Below are 19,277 nucleotides of genomic sequence, written 5' to 3'. Positions count from 1 at the left end.
GAGCCTCTATTATATATATATGTGATCAGGGCTTTCATATTAAGTAGGGATTTAGTGACTTTTCAGCACACTCTAGCAACAAAAATAAAAATTTCTACTGACAATAAGGAATCTAACGACTTTCTGTTCACTTCAGTAACTGAAGTTCAGTTGGCGACACTGAGCCTAGCCATCCTGACTAAAATATGGCGGATCGGACGTACGACGTTTCTACGTCTGAGAAAAGACTTGTAGACGAATATGCGAAGAGGCGAGCAGCTTTACGCCATGAATATATCAAACAAATTACAAATCCCCATAGACATGGCACAGGAGAGGGAGGCACTGTGGTAAGGAATGTTGTGATATTAGAGTGATTTTTCCAACATAGGCTTAGCTGAGTTCTCCAGTATCATATTTTTTTGTGCATATAAATGATTGATAAGTAGAGGGATAATATATTAATTGAATGCACAGGCTCTTCTTTCTCCTGTGGGGCTCAATCTCTAGGGAAAACAATGTTACTACATTTATAGTCAGTAAATTAAAAACGACGAGAATAGTCTTCGTTAAAAAAAAAAAAAAAAAAAAAAAAGCTAGCATTACAGAATTAGTAAACCACTGATCTTAAGACAGTATGTACACTGACATAAAATTCAAATTATGCATGTTTTCGCTTTTCATTGGACATATTCGTATTAGGTACGTAACAGGAAAAACTTTTGAAATACGAATTAGTAGTCAAAATAGGCCTATTCTGCTCAGAGCTATAGGTTCACGCTGCTGTAGTGGGATAAACTCCAGAACACGGTATCCTACCTTCCCCTCTACCCCCACCGCACCTACCTTGCAGCTTGCTACTTTCCTTGCTGACTTCACCACTGTAGAGTAATGGTTAGCATGTTCGACCGTGAAACTAGTGGGTCCGGTTTAAAATCCTAGTTGGAACACGTTATCTAGTTGAGGTTTTTTCTGGGGTTTTCCCTCAATCCATTAAGAACAATGCTGGGTAATTTTCGGCGCTGGAATCTGGACTCACCTCACTAACATTATCAACTTCATCTCACGCAGATGTTAGATAACCATAATAGGTTATAAAGCGTCGTGAAATAACCCATTAAAAACTGCTGTGAAAGGATAAAATTGAAAGATACTTGGCCGAGAACATATTATATCCCACTAACAGATAATAGCCTGTATTTAACTACTTTTTGTGGTAGAATTTTTTGCAATAGTGTAGGTTTATGAATAAAGAAAATTGTCCCGAGTAGTCATAGATAAGAAATAAAATTTTCATAAGATGGTCATAAATAGAAAAGAGAATGCTTTAATAAAAATTGTGGTGAAAATTCAATATCTTTCCACACTTCACAATTCCTCGGCTTCATATCACTTAAATAATCCGCTCAACTAACCCACTAACCTTGTCACTTAACTATCCCCTCATTTAACTCATTTAACCCATAATGAAACTTAATTCAGACGTTAGTTCCGTGCGTGGGGCTATATCGAAGATTTGTCAAAATAGTATCATTTTTCTTTTCTTGTTTTCAGTTTGATGTTGGTGTCCAGAGATTCATGGCAATGAGAGCCACAGAGTTCGACCATTTCAAGCCATCTCCAAAATCTTCGTTATTTGGTCTGGGATTAGTTGTAATTCCTATTGCTGTATATGCATATATGTTGAAAAGTTGGAAGGTAAGATATTCATAATGAGATTTCAGCCTATTAGGATGGTTGAAAGTCTTATTTATGTACAAATCAAGATTTCAGGTATAACTCCCTGTAAAGTTGATTTGAATAATTTTCAAGGGAAAAATTGTTCCGGGGCCGGGCATCGAACCCGGGACCTTTGGTTTAACGTACCAATGCTCTACCAACTGAGCTACTCGGAAACTCTACCCGACACCGATCCAATTTTTCCCTCTATATCCACAGACCTCAAAGTGGGCTGACAACTGTCAAGCAACCAACTTCGAGTGCACACTAACTCCATGTGACTTTAATTGTGGTTTTCTGTTAACGAACAGTGACGTGTATTATGCAAATCAAGATTTCAGGTATAACTCCCTGTAAAATTGATTTGAATAATTTTCAAGGGAAAAATTGTATCGGGGCCAGGCATTGAACCCGGGACCTTTGGTTTAACGTACCAACGCTCTACCAACTGAGCTACCCGGGAACTCTACCCGACACCGATCCAGAAAACCACAATTAAAGTCACACGGAGTTAGTGTGCACTCGAAGTTGGTTGCTTGACGGTTGTCAGCCCACTTTGAGGTCTGTGGATATAGAGGGAAAAATTGGATCGGTGTCGGGTAGAGTTCCCGGGTAGCTCAGTTGGTAGAGCGTTGGTACGTTAAACCAAAGGTCCCGGGTTCGATGCCTGGCCCCGGAACAGTTTTTCCCTTGAAAATTATTCAAATCAACTTTACAGGGAGTTATACCTGAAATCTTGATTTGCATAATACACGTCACTGTTTGTTAACAGAAAACCACAATTAAAGTCACGCGGAGTTAGTGTGCACTCGAAGTTGGTTGCTTGACTGTTGTCAGCCCACTTTGAGGTCTGTGGATGTAGAGGGAAAAATTGGATCGGTGTTGGGTAGAGTTCCCGGGTAGCTCAATTGGTAGAGCGTTGGTACGTTAAACCAAAGGTCCCGGGTTCGATGCCCGGCCCCGGAACAATTTTTCCCTTTAAAATTATTCTTATTTATGTATATTGTATCAGGAAGTGAGGAAGTTGTTTTTATCATTTCCGAGTTATTAAAGAAAGAGTGAAAGGTAACATTTGTTGGTAAAGGGATTAGTAGTCATAACAGATGGATATAGTTTTATGGAGAATGGGATATAAATTGGAATAAGGTTAATTAAATTTTTAGGTACCCTATATTAGTATTAGGCCTATTTGATATTAAATTGTCTAAATAAGTTACAAGAATTATTGTTTGATGACCCATCAGAACAGAATGGAAAAATTTGATATAATTATTGTTTGTGAATTTTCTTATGTTATTTAGACTGACAGAAATGTTTATAGTAGGAACAAAAATTAAATTAGATACTAAGTTAAATGATTATCGGTATAAATATTCAGCATATGAGGACAGAAAATTAGGAAGTACTTTGGAAATTGTTGTACATATTTTTTTCTACTGCCGAAATGGTCAGGAAAGGAAGCTCATGAAAAAATTATGCACATTGTGTTTCCTTTTTTAGGTGAATGTTACTTATGTCCCGCCCACTATAGGAGACATAGGCCAGTTTTACACTAATCCTAAACATTTAGTATAACTTGTTGCTTGTGTAGGCAGTCTTTTATATTAGATTTGCGAAAATTAGTTTATAGCGCAACATTGGCAGTAATAAAAGTGTGAAATATTCGGGTGAAACGAGCGTTGAGCGACTTCCGCCGATTTTGGAATAGACACCGACGCACTTGAATTGCCAACATAGAAAACAAAAAATCACACTCAATCGCTTTCACCTTCATCTTGACAGGATAATAAAAGCCTAAACTAACCTAACCTAATCTAACCTAACCTAAGTGCGTCGGTGTCTATTCCAAAATCGGCGGAAGTCGCTCAACGCTCGTTTAACAAATATTCGTTCGGTGGGCGGTGGATACTCTACATTGACCCTTTTTTATTTTGAAAAGTTGTCTACAATATTGGAATGGAATGAAATTTACGGAAGGGGGCACTATGGCCCAGCACTGCGACCTATTTAGATCTATTACGTTAACCCTCTAGTGGCACATTCCCAAACCCACACTGGCTGACCACACTAAGGTTCTCTGTGTACCCAGGTTTCGAGCAGGCAACCCCACTCGTCCCTAGACCAGCACTCTCAATGCATTGCCAACCGGTGATCAGGGAATGCTATGAAATGATAAAGAAATGGTGACGGAATGATGTAAATGCCTAATATGGGGAAAAACGGGAGAACCCCGAGAAAAACCCCAACTGCGACCTTGTCCGCCACAAGTGTCACTATGGATTTTTCAGACCGGCAATCGAATCTGGGCCACCTGCATTACAGGCTAATGGTCTGACCACTCAGTCACTGCAGAGTCTGTCTACAATATTAAAAACAAATTAATTTTAGATTAGAAGATTAATAATTACACGCTATTACAGTTTTGATGACTAATAGGATTTTATCACATTTAACTTTCTCTCTTCAGTACTACTTAAATTTTGAGTACTGATATCCAGTCTTACATCATGGACTCAACCTTTAAACATAGGATTTACTTTTGGGTGCGCTTCCGAACAGGGGCAGCGGTATTTCCTCTAGGTTAGAGTCCAGTTTAGGTGTATGTGTATTAATAAAAAGTTAGAGGCTAGAAAATATTGAGAATAGGACGCATGTCCATATGACATTTTTTTCGATTAATACACACACACCTAAACAGCGCTCTAACCTTAGAGGAAATGCCGCTGCCCCTGTTCAGAAGCGTGCCCTTTAATTTTTTGTTATTTTTTTATACTAAGTCAGATAACTATGTATTAAAACTTTTGATTATCTATCTTACTTACTTACAAATGGCTTTTAAGGAACCCGAAGGTTCATTGCCGCCCTCACATAAGCCCGCCATCGGTCCCAATCCTGTGCAAGATTAAGCCAGTCTCTATCATCATACCCCACCTCCCTCAAATCCATTTTAATATTATCCTCCCATCTATGTCTCGGCCTCCCTAAAGGTCTTTTTCCTCCGGTCTCCCAACTAACACTTTATATGCATTTCTGGATTCGCCCATACGTGCTACATGCCCTGCCCATCTCATACGTCTGGATTTCAAGTTCCTAATTATGTCAGGTGAAGAATACAATGCGTGCAGTTCTGTGTTGTGTAACTTTCTCCATTCTCCTGTAACTTCATCCCGCTTAGCCCCAAATATTTTCCTAAGCACCTTATTTTCAAACACCCTTAACCTATGTTCCTCTCTCAGAGTGAGAGTCCAAGTTTCACAGCCATATAGAAGAACCGGTAATGTAACTGTTTTATAAATTCTAACTTTCAGATTTTTGGACAGCAGACTGGATGATAAGAGCTTCTCAACCGAATAATAACACGCATTTCCCATATTTATTCTGCGTTTCATTTCCTCCCGAGTGTCATTCATGTTTGTTACTGTTGCTCCAAGATATTTGAATTTTTCCACCTCTTCGAAGGATAAATCTCCAATATTTATATTTCCATTTCGTACAATATTCCCGTCACGAGACATAATCATATACTTTGTCTTTTCGGGATTTACTTCCAAACCGATCGCTTTACTTGCTTCAAGTAAAATTTCCGTGTTTTCCCTAACCGTTTGTGTATTTTCTCCTAACATATTCACATCATCTGCATAGACAAGAAGCTGATGTAACCCGTTCAATTCCAAACCCTGCTTGTTATCCTGAACTTTCCTAATGGCATATTCTAAAGCGAAGTTAAAAAGTAAAGGTGATAGTGCATCTCCCTGCTTTAGCCCGCAATGAATTGGAAAAGGATCAGATAGAAACTGACCTATACGGACTCTGCTGTATGTTTCACTGAGACACATTTTAATTAATCGAACTAGTTTCTTGGGAATACCAGATTCAATAAGAATATCATATAATACTTCCCTCTTAACCAAGTCATATGCCTTTTTGAAATCTATGAACAACTGATGTACTGTACCCTTATACTCCCATTTTTTCTCCATTATCTGTCGAATACAAAAAATCTGATCAATAGTCGATCTATTACGCCGAAAACCGCACTGATGATCCCCAATAATTTCATCTACGTGCGGAGTTAATCTTCTCAAAAGAATATTGGACAAAATTTTGTACGACGTCAACAAAAGTGATATTCCTCGAAAGTCACCACAGTTGGTTTTGTCCCCCTTTTTATTGATTATCTATCGCTATGAAGAAACTAGAGTGAATGGTTAATAAAAAAAACCTAGCCTACTGATTACATCGTCATCCGGTATAATTGGAACAACTTAAGACTGCCTAAATATTATTGCACCCCAAGGAACATAAAAATTATTGTAAATGTGGTAAAAGTGTGAGCATTACTGGAAAGTGTAAAATACTTGCGTAAAATGCATCCCGTATCGGCAGTTTGGCAGTGCATGGGCCAGCCTTATGGTGAAGCATGGTGGACAGCGCAACTGGAATACTACTTGATTCAAAGACTTTTATGTTTTAGCACTCATCCACCGACCAAAATGCGTATATGAATGCATACCAAAAGCCTGAGCTAACCAAACCTGACCTGTCACTAAAACTCAACCTTATGAAAACTCACTTTCTACTGTGTAAACTTTGTCCTCAATTCCATAAATGAAACTGTAAGGAGTTTCGTGTCGATCGGTGACAGATTAGGTTTGGTTAGTTCAGGCTTGCATATACACATTTTGGTCAGTAGTCTGGTACTAGAACATAACAGCCTCTGAAAAGGATGGCCTGTGCACTGCCAATATGGGCTGCATTTCATGTAAGTATTTTACGTTTCTAGCAATTTTCACGCTATTTATCACTTTTACAATCATTTATGTTGTAGTATTATGTTAACAGACATGCTTGTAAGTGATGAAAGCAGTAGCGGACGGTGGGTTTGAAAGTTGGGGAGGCCAAGACGTGAATGATGAGAATATAAAAATATAAGGTCTGTGAAGTACCTCATTACCAAGCACAGAAGTTATAGGTTTTTAAGAAATTAAAATTAGGTTTTTCAATTTATGTTTTATGATTTTAAATCTTATATTTAGAAATTTATATGATTTTACGGGGGGGGGGGGGGAAATAAACAACACATTATTAATATATTACAACGGCTTGGTAAAGATTGCCTCTCTTCAGGACACTTCAAGCCCTAACCTACGAATTAGGTCTTCTTAGGTCATATTGGATTTAAGAATGTTACGCTTTGCTACATAAAACGAATAAGAAAAGCAATATTTCGAGAGTAAGGAGATAGCAACAAAATTGATTCGAACCTAAGAATCCGGAGCTTGCTCATTACTATTACATAGTCTAATTTTACAGCAAATTAACTCGACATTCCTCTTTCTTCGCAAACCGATCAAGTAGGTGACAGCATACTGAATAACTACTACTAGAAAAAGCTAGAGACAAATCTGCATTTGTTTCTAAACTCTCGATATATTTAAAATACTGTATAAGTAAATACATCTCGTAACACAAAAGAATAAAATAATAAGAACACCCGCAAACAAGAGAAATTCTAACAACATAAATGAAAACTTTTACGCAGGGTGAGAAAACTAACAACACGTGACTCAATTTTCTAAAACCAAGAAGAGAGAAAAAGAGAGAGCTTCCCAATACAGCCGAAACCAGCCACGACTATAAGCAGTACAGTTGTCAGCAGTGGGTAGGACGTCTCCAAATCGGCTCCCCTCGCGCGTTCTATCAAGTTTAAACACTCTTCTAACCAGCTATCTTATTGGTGGAACTGCTGTTGTCATGGTTACCGGGGAGTAGCGTCATGTAGCCGACTCCTCTCTCCCGCTCTCGCATAGACACAGCAGGCTGCTTGATGTCGACTATACAGATTACAGCGCTATCTGTTATTTTTCAGTACGAATTATTTGTACTATCTACAGTATAGCGAGCGGGCATCACCAACTGGATGTGGTCGACTTTACGTAACTTATTGTACAACTTAGTCGTAGTGAATAGTAAAATTAATATAAAAGGAAAAATGTTCGTCATTTGCTGTAACTTGTCTGTGATCTTAATTCAGCTGGAATTATTACTGCTATATTGTGTTCTGGTAAAATATTAGGGGAGGCATGGCCTCCCTTGCCTCCCGTGAAAATCCGTCGCTGGATGAAAGTTAAGGAGTTTGGTTAAGCTAAGGGCCTATCATGTGATAAAATGTATAGGATTTTGCATGTAATTGTATGGAATATATATTAGATTTTTCTCCTCTGTGTTTTAAGAAGATGTAAAATTGGTTTCCGTGTCTTCCTTAATATGAATCCATAATGTATTGTAACAATGTCGATTTCTATGGTCTCTCTAATTACGTGTTCCCCATAGCCTGATTTTGTAGCTAGGATACTGGTCTTATCAAACAAAACCTTGTATCCATGATTGATGCAATGCTTGGTTATTGCAGACTTGTCCGATTCATAATATAATCTAATGTATGACATTGTTATGGTTTTTGTGTTTCAATACTATGCCCTTTAACTGCCTCCGTTGTCTGTTGGTCAGCATGCTGGCTTACTGATCAGGAGGTCCCGGGTTCGATTCCCGGGCTCGGCTCTCGTTGAATTTTTCTTGAAGAAGAAGAGTTCCTTGGGTGTCTAGAGTCTGGAAAGTGTGAATGTGAGTGTGCCGGGTTAATATTAACCAGTCATTACAAATATAAAAATACATCAGGACTGTCGCTGGGCAATAACCTGAACACACATTTCAGCGTCACATGTTGACAAGTAACTCCATCTGTTAGCACAACCATAAAGCATCTAATAGATGCTATAGAGTTACCAACAACGAAAAAAAAAAAATGCTATGCCCTCTTTGACCTGTGTAAAATCCCCCATATTCATATGGAATTTGGCAAATTCTCGGAATTCTGAATCCTAGAAAGTTACTGATTTTTTTAAGAGGCTTATGTTGGCTATGTCTAACTTTCTGCTAATTCAATTCGACATACTTAATGCTTTCATAACTCTACTCTGCCAGAGAAAATAATAATAATAATAATAATATTATTATTATTATTATTATTATTATTATTATTATTATTATTATACTGTTTTCACTGAAGACTCCATTCAGAAATAGAAGTTTGGAATTAATAGGCCTACTGTCTTCATCACATACCATTCTTGCCCTATTTACCAGTGAGGAAAGAACTGCTTGTTTCTTAGACAGATTGTAATATAATAAGGCATTCAAATATGTCGATAGTGAAAAAGTGATGTACCTCGTATCTACAAAAATGGTCATTTAGGTTAACTACATTATTATTTAGAGTAACTTCTTTATTATGTTCACAAAATTGAATAGTTTTGTCCTCGAGTAGCAGATCTTGCAAAGCAGAAACATACCGTATTTACGCAAATCTAATGCGGACCTTTTATGTCCAAATGTAGTATTCAAAATTGGAGTGCGCATTAGATTCTAGTGCAAATCTGTTCCGTATGTAGTTCGCCATTCAAATATTTTATCGTTTGTTACGTCATAATGCATTGCTGCAATTCTCGATTTCGTTACAGTCATTTATTTATCGGTATTTATTCGCTGGCCTATTATTGCGTAGAGCATTTGAATGATTGTAAAAGCATTCAAGAAATGCAGCATTTCAAATGCTTTGAATGGCAGCGAAGATGACGTGCTCTGAAATGATGAAGATGATGGGGAAAGAGGAAATGAATCTACTGACGTAGACATCTCCAAGGATTCCAGTGATGAAAATATTAGTGAATAGTGGTAAGTCAAATGTTTACTTACCATATATCATGTAACAATAGTTCAATTGTATAAATTCTGTGTTCTGATAGTTTATGTACAGATCCATTGTTGTATTAAATATAAATTTAAATAAATACTGTAGGCTATATCCTGCCATTGATGCGCATTACATTCAAAACAAATTCTTTTTTCATGATTTTAAGTTTCAAATTTAGGGTGTGCATTAGATTCGATGCGTTAATACGGTATATAAAAAGTTTGTTTTGCAAAAAATTAATTGGATACTTTAAAGTAGAAGGGTGCAAAGTGCCAAAATGAAACATTGGAGATGAGGTAAAAAAATGTAGCTGTAAGAATAATTTTACACATATTTGTGTCATGTTTTTTTTTACTGATAGAATTCTCCATATTTAATTATATAACACAGATTGTGAAAAGGGTTAAGTAATGCGAACAGTTACAGTAGAATGGTGCAAAGTCCAATACCTATTTTTTCCTATTCTGGAGCAATTTTTACTCACAGATCTGTCTGTAGAACTGCCAATGCTCCTCATTTGGAAGATAGGGAGTCATTGCTACTAGATCCCCCTTCTTTTCTTTAGTAATTTCCCTATTTTATGCTTTAACTTGAAACAATGCTGACTGCACATCTTTCATGTTTTTTTTTTTTTTTTTTCCTTTTTAAGGACTTTAATGGTATGCACTGCTTCATTATCATGGGACTATTTCACAGAAACACTACCTGCTTTACTAACATCATACTGAATGCAACATGCCTTAGAAATATTCAAGTTCTTGATGGAAATTAGTTGATCAGCAACATCTTGCATATTAAGGAAATATGACTCTAGCGGTTGGAGATGGTTTTACAACTTTAGAGTCTTGTACGATTTTAAGCAGGTCACTAGGATTGAAGGCTTTTGTCACTTTCTGTCGTTTTTCAATCAAAGTGAAATCAGAACCACATTGCAAGAAACTGTGGCCACTGAGAAGGAAACGTTCTATGTGCTCAAATAAACCAATGGCAACTAAAAAGAGACACATGAAAACCATTACACGATTTTTGTTTTCAGCTGCACAGTTATCAGATCCTTCTTGTTTGTTATGTCCATATTCATCAGTTTTAGTACACATGAGGCAATCTCATTGGTACCTCTACTTGCTATGCTTTCATCCCACACAGGGGCGGATGCAGGATTTTTTTTCGGGGAGGGATTTGAGGAGATAGTAAAAATGGAGTAATGAGAAATAAGTTTATATACTCACAATTTGTTTCACAAACATTTACAAGTTGGCCTGAGTAGCGTAGTCGGTATAGCTTCTGTGCTCGAAGTTGTGGGTTCTACCCCAACCCAGCTCGATGGCATTTAAGTGTGTTTAAATGCGACAGGCCTTGTATCAGTCGATTTACTGGCATGTAGAAGAAGTCCTGAGGGAAAAAATTCCAGCACACCACCGACGCTAATATAACCTCGGCAATTGCAAGCGTTGTTAAATAAACCATAATTTTTTTTATTTTAACATTTACAATGACTGCAATACAAAAAACAATGACATTTACAGAAGAAGGCGACGAGGCTTCTTAGACATTTCATCCAGTACTTCATGAGCTTTTGCTTCTACATTTTTATGTATATACATTAAGGCCAGTGCATTTAATCTGACTGCTCCTCAAGTAAGTCTTCAAATACCGCAATGTTGAGAATGACCATTCTGGTGTTGCTGTAGTTACAGGCAACGTGCAGAAAAGTTTCAGTGTCTTGTGAGTGCAGGGAAAAATAATTTCATTGCACCTGTTCAAAGATGATATAAAAGCAGTAGGTATTAGGTGAAGATTTTTCTGATCAAGGAAATTTCTTCTCTACATCTTCAATTCATTGAAGAAAGACTGGTGATGCATCAACATCATTGGGCCACTGATTTACTATAGCCTGAACAGCAGTTTCTAAATCTTCATCTGATACGCGCACTATGTTTTTAGGCAGAAAAGTTTGTATGGACTTTAGGATTCCCTTATGATTTAAAAACCTATCCTTGAGCTGACTAATGAAATAGTCTAAGAAGAGAAGGAAAATTAAAAGCCTAAAATACTCTTCATGACTCTCTGTCTTGAACTAAGAACGCTGTGTTTGTCTTCCTGCAGTTCTTGGAATTTAACATTTTAGCAAAGAGAATTTACGTGGAAAACTCTCTAATTCCTATGTACATTCACAAATTAAAATTAATATTATTTTTGTTTCTTGTTTCGTATTTTTCTCAAAATTTCGGGAGGGGATATATCCCCTTAATCCCCCCCCCTTGCATCCGCCCCTGATCCCACATACACATATAAGACTGCATTGTATCACATGCACAAACTCCAAAGTTATAACGTGAAAGCTGACATCTGTAAAACATTTTGCTGTGTGTAAGTTTGGGCACAAACAAGACCTGTTGAATATCAATTGCATTCTATGATGCAGCTCAATAGGGCGCTTACCATCTGAAACTGAATGGTGCTGGCAACGTAACATCTAAATATCTCGCTTAAGAAACACAAGTGGATGTAGCCTCTTCCGTACATCATCCTCCTAGGCACATTGCACTTTTCTGCATAATAATTTCGTTTTCTATGATTTTGGCACTTTGCACCTTACTACTTTAAAGTATCCAATTTTTAAAACATTTTTTTATTCACTTGCAAATTTACAGATACGATGTATCACTTCTTAGCTATCAGTAGGTTAGTGTTTGTAGTTTTCCGGTAAACCTTATGTCCTATATATCTCTGTATATCAGTATCCAAATATCCAAGACAAGTAAGTGTGCTTGTGAGTCTGTTTCCATGGTGAATTGAATATCCTGATGCTGACTAGCTATTGATGTGATTGTAAAATAACTTTCTGAAAACTGTGTAGCCAAACTATGAATATGTTATCAACATATCGAAACCAGCAACTGGGTTTATATTGAGCTTTACTAATAACCGAATTTTCGAAATGTTCCATGTATAAATTGACTATAATATATAACTTAATAGGAGCTAAAGGAGAACATGTACAGTATTTCTTACTTGTACAGGCTTGAGAATATATCACGTGGATACTAGTACATTATTTTACAAAACTGATCTTCACATTAATGTAACGTAATGCATGTTATATTTCCTATAATGATTATATAATCACTAATATATTACTACATTTCTACCCGATTGTTAGATTGTTTGTTACATTATACCATTTTCTGATGATGTATTTGTGACTTTGTCTTAAGATCAGTAAAGTTTTCAGTGGAAAATGGTCTTTTTTTTATTGTGCTTTTTTTTCTGTACTTTATCAAGTAATTTGTGTCAATAAGCTGTACGATTGTTTAGTTTTCAATGAGGGGCATACTTTTGTAGTTATTTTATTTACAAAGTAAGTTAGTCTCTTTTTACTCTATTTCTGTAAGAATACATCAATTTTTAAATTATAACATATATAAATGACACTCGGGAGGAAATTAAACCCAGAATAAATATGGGAAATGCCTGTTATTATTCGGTTGAGAAGCTTTTATCATCCAGTCTGCTGTCAAAAAATCTGAAAGTTAGAATATACAGGGTGCGGCATTTAACGTTTCCTATTTTCAAACCCCCATAACTTATTTAGTTTACAAGTAAATTACAAGAAATTAATCAGTTTACAACCATTATAATCTTGGAATTACAGTACATCTTATGTTTTGAAAATAATGTCTTTAAGATGTCCTCCATTGGCGTCAATGCATTGTTGCAATCTTCCCTGCACACCGGCCATTACTCGCCGCAATGTTTCAGGTGTAACACCAGCAATTTCTTCACGAATCGCGGTTTTAAGGTCCTCGATGTCATGAAGGATACGACTGTAGACCTACTCTTAAGATACTCCCACAAAAAGAAGTCTGGTGCAGTGAGATCAGGGGAAACAGAGGGCCACTGAATGTCACCTAATCTGGAGAGAAGTCGCCCAGGGAAAGCAGCACGAAGTGTGTTCATTGAAACACGTGCTGTATGGGATGTGGCTCCATCCTGTTGAAACCACAGGCGCTGAATGTTCCAGTTACGGTGTCTCAACTCAGGCAGGAAAAAAGTTGTCAACATTATGTTGTAACTCTCAGAGTTCACAGTCACCGCAGCACTATTATCGTTCTCGCTTCCCTCCCTCGACCTATCCCGTTTCACGCCACTGACGCACCCACACACTGATTATTTTTCGTGATGGTGCAACTCCACGTTGATTATCACCAAAAATCCGCCTAAACTCGTGCTGGACAGCAACAATTGACTTGGTTGAAACAAACTGTTCAACACAGAAAATGCGCTGTTGCACCGGCCAACGTTCCATGGTTAACTAAAGGCTTTGTTACACCGAATCCCTGTGTTGGGATGTGGCTAACTAAATCCAAGGCTTTGCTACACCGAATCCCTGTGTTGCAAACATGTTTTACCAACAATGTGAACAGAATCGCCAACTTAAAATGGGAAACGTTAAATGCCGCACCCTGTATAAAACAGTTATATTACCGGTTGTTCTGTATGGTTGTGAAACTTGGACTCTCACTTTGAGAGAAAAACAGAGATTAAGGATGTTTGAGGATAAGGTTCTTAGGAAAATATTTGGGGCTAAGAGGGATGAAGTTACAGGAGAATGGAGAAAGTTACACAACACATAACTGCACGCATTGTATTCCCCACCAGACATAATTAGGAACATTAAATCCAGACGTTTGAGATGGGCAGGGCACGTAGCACGTATGGGCAAATCCAGAACTGCATATAGAGTGTTAGTTGGGGGGCCGGAGGGAAAAAGACCTTTGGGGAGGTCGAGACGTAGATGGGAGGATAATATTAAAATGGATTTGAGGGAGGTGGGATATGATGATAGAAACTGGATTGGTCTTGCTCAGAATAGGGACCTATGGCGGGCTAATGTGAGGACGGCAATGAACCTCCGGGTTCCTTAAAAGCCAGTAAGTAAGTAAGATGTCTTTAAATAACAAAACATTTTAAGAAGTTTTTGACTGGCGGTAAAATTATGTATATAATAATTAATTTCTGTGACAAATGTTTTTGAGAACATAATGCATGTTGAAGCATTTCTTATAGCACTTTACTTAATCTAAGGAAAAGAAATTTATAAAAGTGTTAATTTCGAGTAATATTTGCGTGGTATATAAATTACAATTTCAATTTTACCTAATGTTTTATCCATGACAAGTTATGGTGAACAAGAATGCATTTATATTAAAGTAATTCTTCCGATAACAGAGATGTTGAAAATGTGTAGCTATGTCTTTGAAAATCTTAGTCATATTTTCTCTTTTTACTTAGTGTAATGAGAAAGTAATGGTATTTTCAGGCAGAAGCTGTAAGTTTCAGTGAGATGGCAGGACATAAAGTTCTTGTAAAACAAACATTTTAAAATTTATTGCATGAAACATATGATGATGTATGCAGGGTCATTCACGACGATTCAATAGCAGAAATTCAATTCTTTGGACAAAATGTCACTTGAATGTGGGTCCTGTTGTTAATACTTAAAAAGATACAAACAACTGTTTGAGAATAAAGAAATTGGAAAGTCAGAGGCAGAATGAAGGGGAATTACCAGTGTTTACAAGTGCAAGCAAAATTCTGTACTTGGCCTTTACTAATGAAAGCACTAGTGAACCGCCATTTTTTAAGACACATTAAAAAAGTTTTCCCACTTCGAGATTCTTGCTACACAGGAGTTAACCATTTGCCTAACTTTTCCTACATTTCATGTTGAGGCATGTGCATTGTTAAGAACATTCTTTCATAAAAAACTACAAACCTTGTCCAAAATATGACAGAATACATTTTTACAAATAAATCACATACCGTATTTGCTCGCGTAATTTGCGCCCCCGCGTATTTTGCGCACCCTAATTTTTAAAGGATTATTTTGAACTTTATTTTTGCTCCGTGTATTTTGCGCACACATTTTATGTACATATTTTTTTCAGTGTAGTAGGGATTTTCCGTCCCTACAGTCCATCGTAGGTCATTCACCAGCAACTGAAGTACCTGCTTCAGAAAGAAACCCCAAAGTCCCACTACTTTAACAATGCTTGTCCTTGGTAGAGACAAGTGACCGGTATAGAAAATTAGCCCTACCGTAAATACTTACCTATACATATACTAATTGAGATAAACTCAGAACAGGACCTCTTATTTGAAAAATCCGCATATTTTACGCACCCCAATTTTTCAGTGGCCAAAGTTAATTAAAAAGTGCGCAAATTACGCGAGCAAATACGATACTATTGCAAGTTGCTTAATGTTCATTTAACTTCTTTTGATCCACATAGTCCACATATATCCTGAGCAATGTTGAATAATCGTGAATCTGTACATTTATGTGATTATAAATATGCTTTCTTTTGTACAGGAAAAGGAAGAGCACAAGTATCGAACTGGCCAAGTTGCTTACAAGGACAGACGGTTCAAGTTCATCTGAGTTACTTGCAGTTCATTAGAAGTTTTTTTAGAAATATATTGAAAACATTCTGATGTTTCATAATAGAGGATGTATTGTATACAAATAAAGATAACTTGGTTTCCATCATGTGTGGTTTTGTATTTTGGCCTTGTTTTTCTTTGTCTCGAGTTTCTTCATTTAGCTATCACTTGTCGAAAGCGGCATTACCTAGTTGCACTTGGATGAAAAAGTCTTGAATGAAGCAGATGGGAACCCTTTGTTTCTGCACCCTTCACCTTTAATATTTGTATGCGAGATACCCTTGTCCACACCTGTGGAGTAACGGCTAGCGCGTCTGGCCGCGAAACCAGGTGGCCCGGGTTCGATTCCCGGTCGGGGCAAGTTACCTGGTTGAGGTATGAGCAAATGCTGGGTAACTTTAGGTGCTGGACCCCGGACTCATTTCACCGGCATTATCACCTTCATCTCATTCAGACGCTAAATAACCTGAGATGTTGATAAAGCGTCGTAAAATAACCTACTAAAATAAAAAAAAAGAGATACCCTTCACTATACCACTCTCCAGTTACAGTCAACTTCGAATATAGTGAACCTCTGCAGACTTGCATATTTCGTTCACTATATCCGAAGTGTCTCTCCCCTAACTTTAAATGATAGGAATGAATGAAATTGTGAAAAAGAAAATAAAATACTATATAATAAACATACAATATATATAAAACACAGTTGTATGAACACTTTACAAATGATGATAATTAAGATTGGTAAAATTCAGACATGTTTCGGAGAGTGCCCCTCCATCTTCAGTGAGTCGACCTGGTTGGCACGTTGGTATAGCGCTGGCCTTCTATGCCCAAGGTTGCGGGTTCGATCCCGGGCCAGGTCGATGGCATTTAAGTGTGCTTAAATGCGACAGGCTCATGTCAGTAGATTTACTGGCATGTAAAAGAACTCCTGCGGGACAAAATTCCGGCACATCTGGCGACGCTGATATAACCTCTGCAGTTGCGAGCGTCGTTAAATAAAACTAACATTTTTTTTTTTTAACATCTTCAGTGACATTACCACGACGCTGGTCCAGGTGTTCGACCGCGATGTCTCCTTTAAGCCACGATACATCGCGGTCGAACACCTGAACCAGAGTCGTGGTAATGTCACTGAAGATGGAGGGGCACTCTCCGAAACATGTCTGAATGTTACCAGTCTTAATTATCATCATTTGTAAAGTGTTCATACAACTGTGTTTTATATATATTGTATGTTTATTATCTAACCCATGAACACTGTTTAATTGACCTTACATGTGTGAGTTAAAAATACTATATAGTTATTAAAATATTTCATTTTTGTGGACTGGATTTCACTGTATATTGTTACTCACAGTGGATTTACTTAAACTATGCTGTCAACCCATGTCCGCTTGCGAAAGACCACTTCAATGTGTCATATAATATTTGCCTTATCATTCGAAGAAAACACTTTATGCTTCGACATTTTTCTACAGTACATTCACTGTTCGAACACTAGAAACAGACTGATCAGATAGAAATGACAAATGCTGTTATGGTGTGACTGCATACTCAGCTTTCGAATTTCCCAGATCACTTAATGGAAACTGGGAGGGGGTTGATGGAGTTTGAAAGTCATTGGAGTCTTACCTTCATTTATGCTCTGGACATAATGTCTGCCCCCTTTTAATAAATGCAGACAATTTCATTTTCCGTTGTTCCGATGTTATCCGTCATAATGGAAATGTTTCTGAGAACAAAAGGCAACCCTTTGACTGTGAAGGATTATAAATAACAGTGGAGTAGTGTGGCTGAGAACAGAAGGCAACCTTTCGGCAGTGAAATGAGGCAAGGTTATCACGCTTTGCCTGGATTTACAGTACAGCTTATTGTCTAGGAATCACTAATCCTACCTTTGGCCTTTGACTAAAGAGTAAGAAACTTAGAATGTTGTTCTCAACACATTCTTTCAATTTTATACAAGGTCTGACTTCAAATAAGAATTTGCCAGGATACAACTCTTGTAACTTCAATTTTTAAGTTCACTATAACTAAAGGGAGGGTTCACTATAAACAGAAATGTTAATGTATTTTTTAATGTATGTGGGTCAGGACCAACAATTTAGGTTCACTATAGCCGAATGTTCACTATAACCGAGGTCACTATATCCAGAGTTGACTATGATAATAATAATAATAATAATAATAATAATAATAATAATAATAATAATAATAATAATCCATGGCACCACAGCCGTTAAGGGATTAGGTACAGCTTGCAGCAGTAAAATTTTTAGAAATATTCAACACTAGCCGTACCCGTGCGCTCTGCTGCACCCATTAGAAATAAATATAAAGTAATTACATAATTAAAATAGGACATTTGATCCAGGGAAGATTCGTGTTTGGTAGAAGGATAAATCGTTTAATATGTTACTTAATTTAAATTGTATTTAAATAATTAAAATGCGATCATTTTGATCCAGAGACACTCATTTGGTGCAATGACAATTCCTTTAACATGTTTCTTAATTTTTATTACATGCATCCATACTTTAATGAAGACTGACATATCATTTAGATTTAATGTGTATACTTTATTTTACTTGCTATATGTTTCCATTGAATTATGAGAATAACTTAATTTTAACCCTTGTTTTCTACGTATTCAGTAAATGGCGCTTGGGCCACTATGGTTGTGAACCCTTCAAATAACTTAAATAACTTATATTATATTAGTATATTGTATTATGTAAAAAATGTGTTGATAATGGATGTATACCGATAAGTAAGTTTTTAATTTGTTATGGGGGCTCTTGAATCTCAGGAGGAACAAATTTTATTTTACAACACAGCAACATAATCTGCTTGGCTCATTACCCAATTTTTTTGCATTGCATTTAATGCATATGTATTTTATGTATTTTAACACGATTCAATTGAGCATAGTTAAAATTTGGATTATAAAATAATGGAATGCTAAGCGAACATATTATTACTGCATACTAAATCAATACTCTTGTGGTTCGTTAATTCTCTGAGATAAACATTATTTTAAGAAATACAGGAAACGAATACACAGAATAGCCTATCAAGTTGTTTGTGCATAAGAAGCTATTTTAATCTTACCTGTCCTCAATTCACTCCGAAGTTACTGTAATAACATTATAGCTTTATGTCCATATAGAGAAACTACACTTTCCAATGGTGAAATAATAATTAATTACACAAATCGGTTAATTTAGCTTCCGATATTACTTCATACAAACACAGAAACATTCTCTGTAGGCTATGATTCATAGCTTTCGATTGTTGTTGACCAAGGCCCCTTATAGACGAATTCATTTGTTTATTTCATTACACCGCCTTAGATGGCAGTTATTTTAATTTT

At 36.8% G+C, this 19,277-nt stretch overlaps 1 protein-coding gene across 1 annotated transcript; it reads left to right on the top strand.

The window, feature by feature from the left end:
- The first annotated feature begins 36 nt into the window (after positions 1-36).
- Positions 37-16,004, top strand: ND-B15 (NADH dehydrogenase (ubiquinone) B15 subunit). The gene is made up of 3 exons (XM_069844281.1): positions 37-329; positions 1,534-1,677; positions 15,828-16,004. The coding sequence occupies exons 1-3, from the start codon at positions 186-188 to the stop codon at positions 15,894-15,896; spliced, it is 357 nt and encodes a 118-aa protein (XP_069700382.1). The 5' UTR covers positions 37-185; the 3' UTR covers positions 15,897-16,004.
- Positions 16,005-19,277: the final 3,273 nt, after the last annotated feature.

Source organism: Periplaneta americana, chromosome 13 (assembly GCF_040183065.1).
Source record: "Periplaneta americana isolate PAMFEO1 chromosome 13, P.americana_PAMFEO1_priV1, whole genome shotgun sequence".
NCBI lineage: Eukaryota > Metazoa > Arthropoda > Insecta > Blattodea > Blattidae > Periplaneta > Periplaneta americana.
Note: the sequence above shows the minus strand (reverse complement) of the source record. Positions and strands in the feature narration are given on the sequence as shown.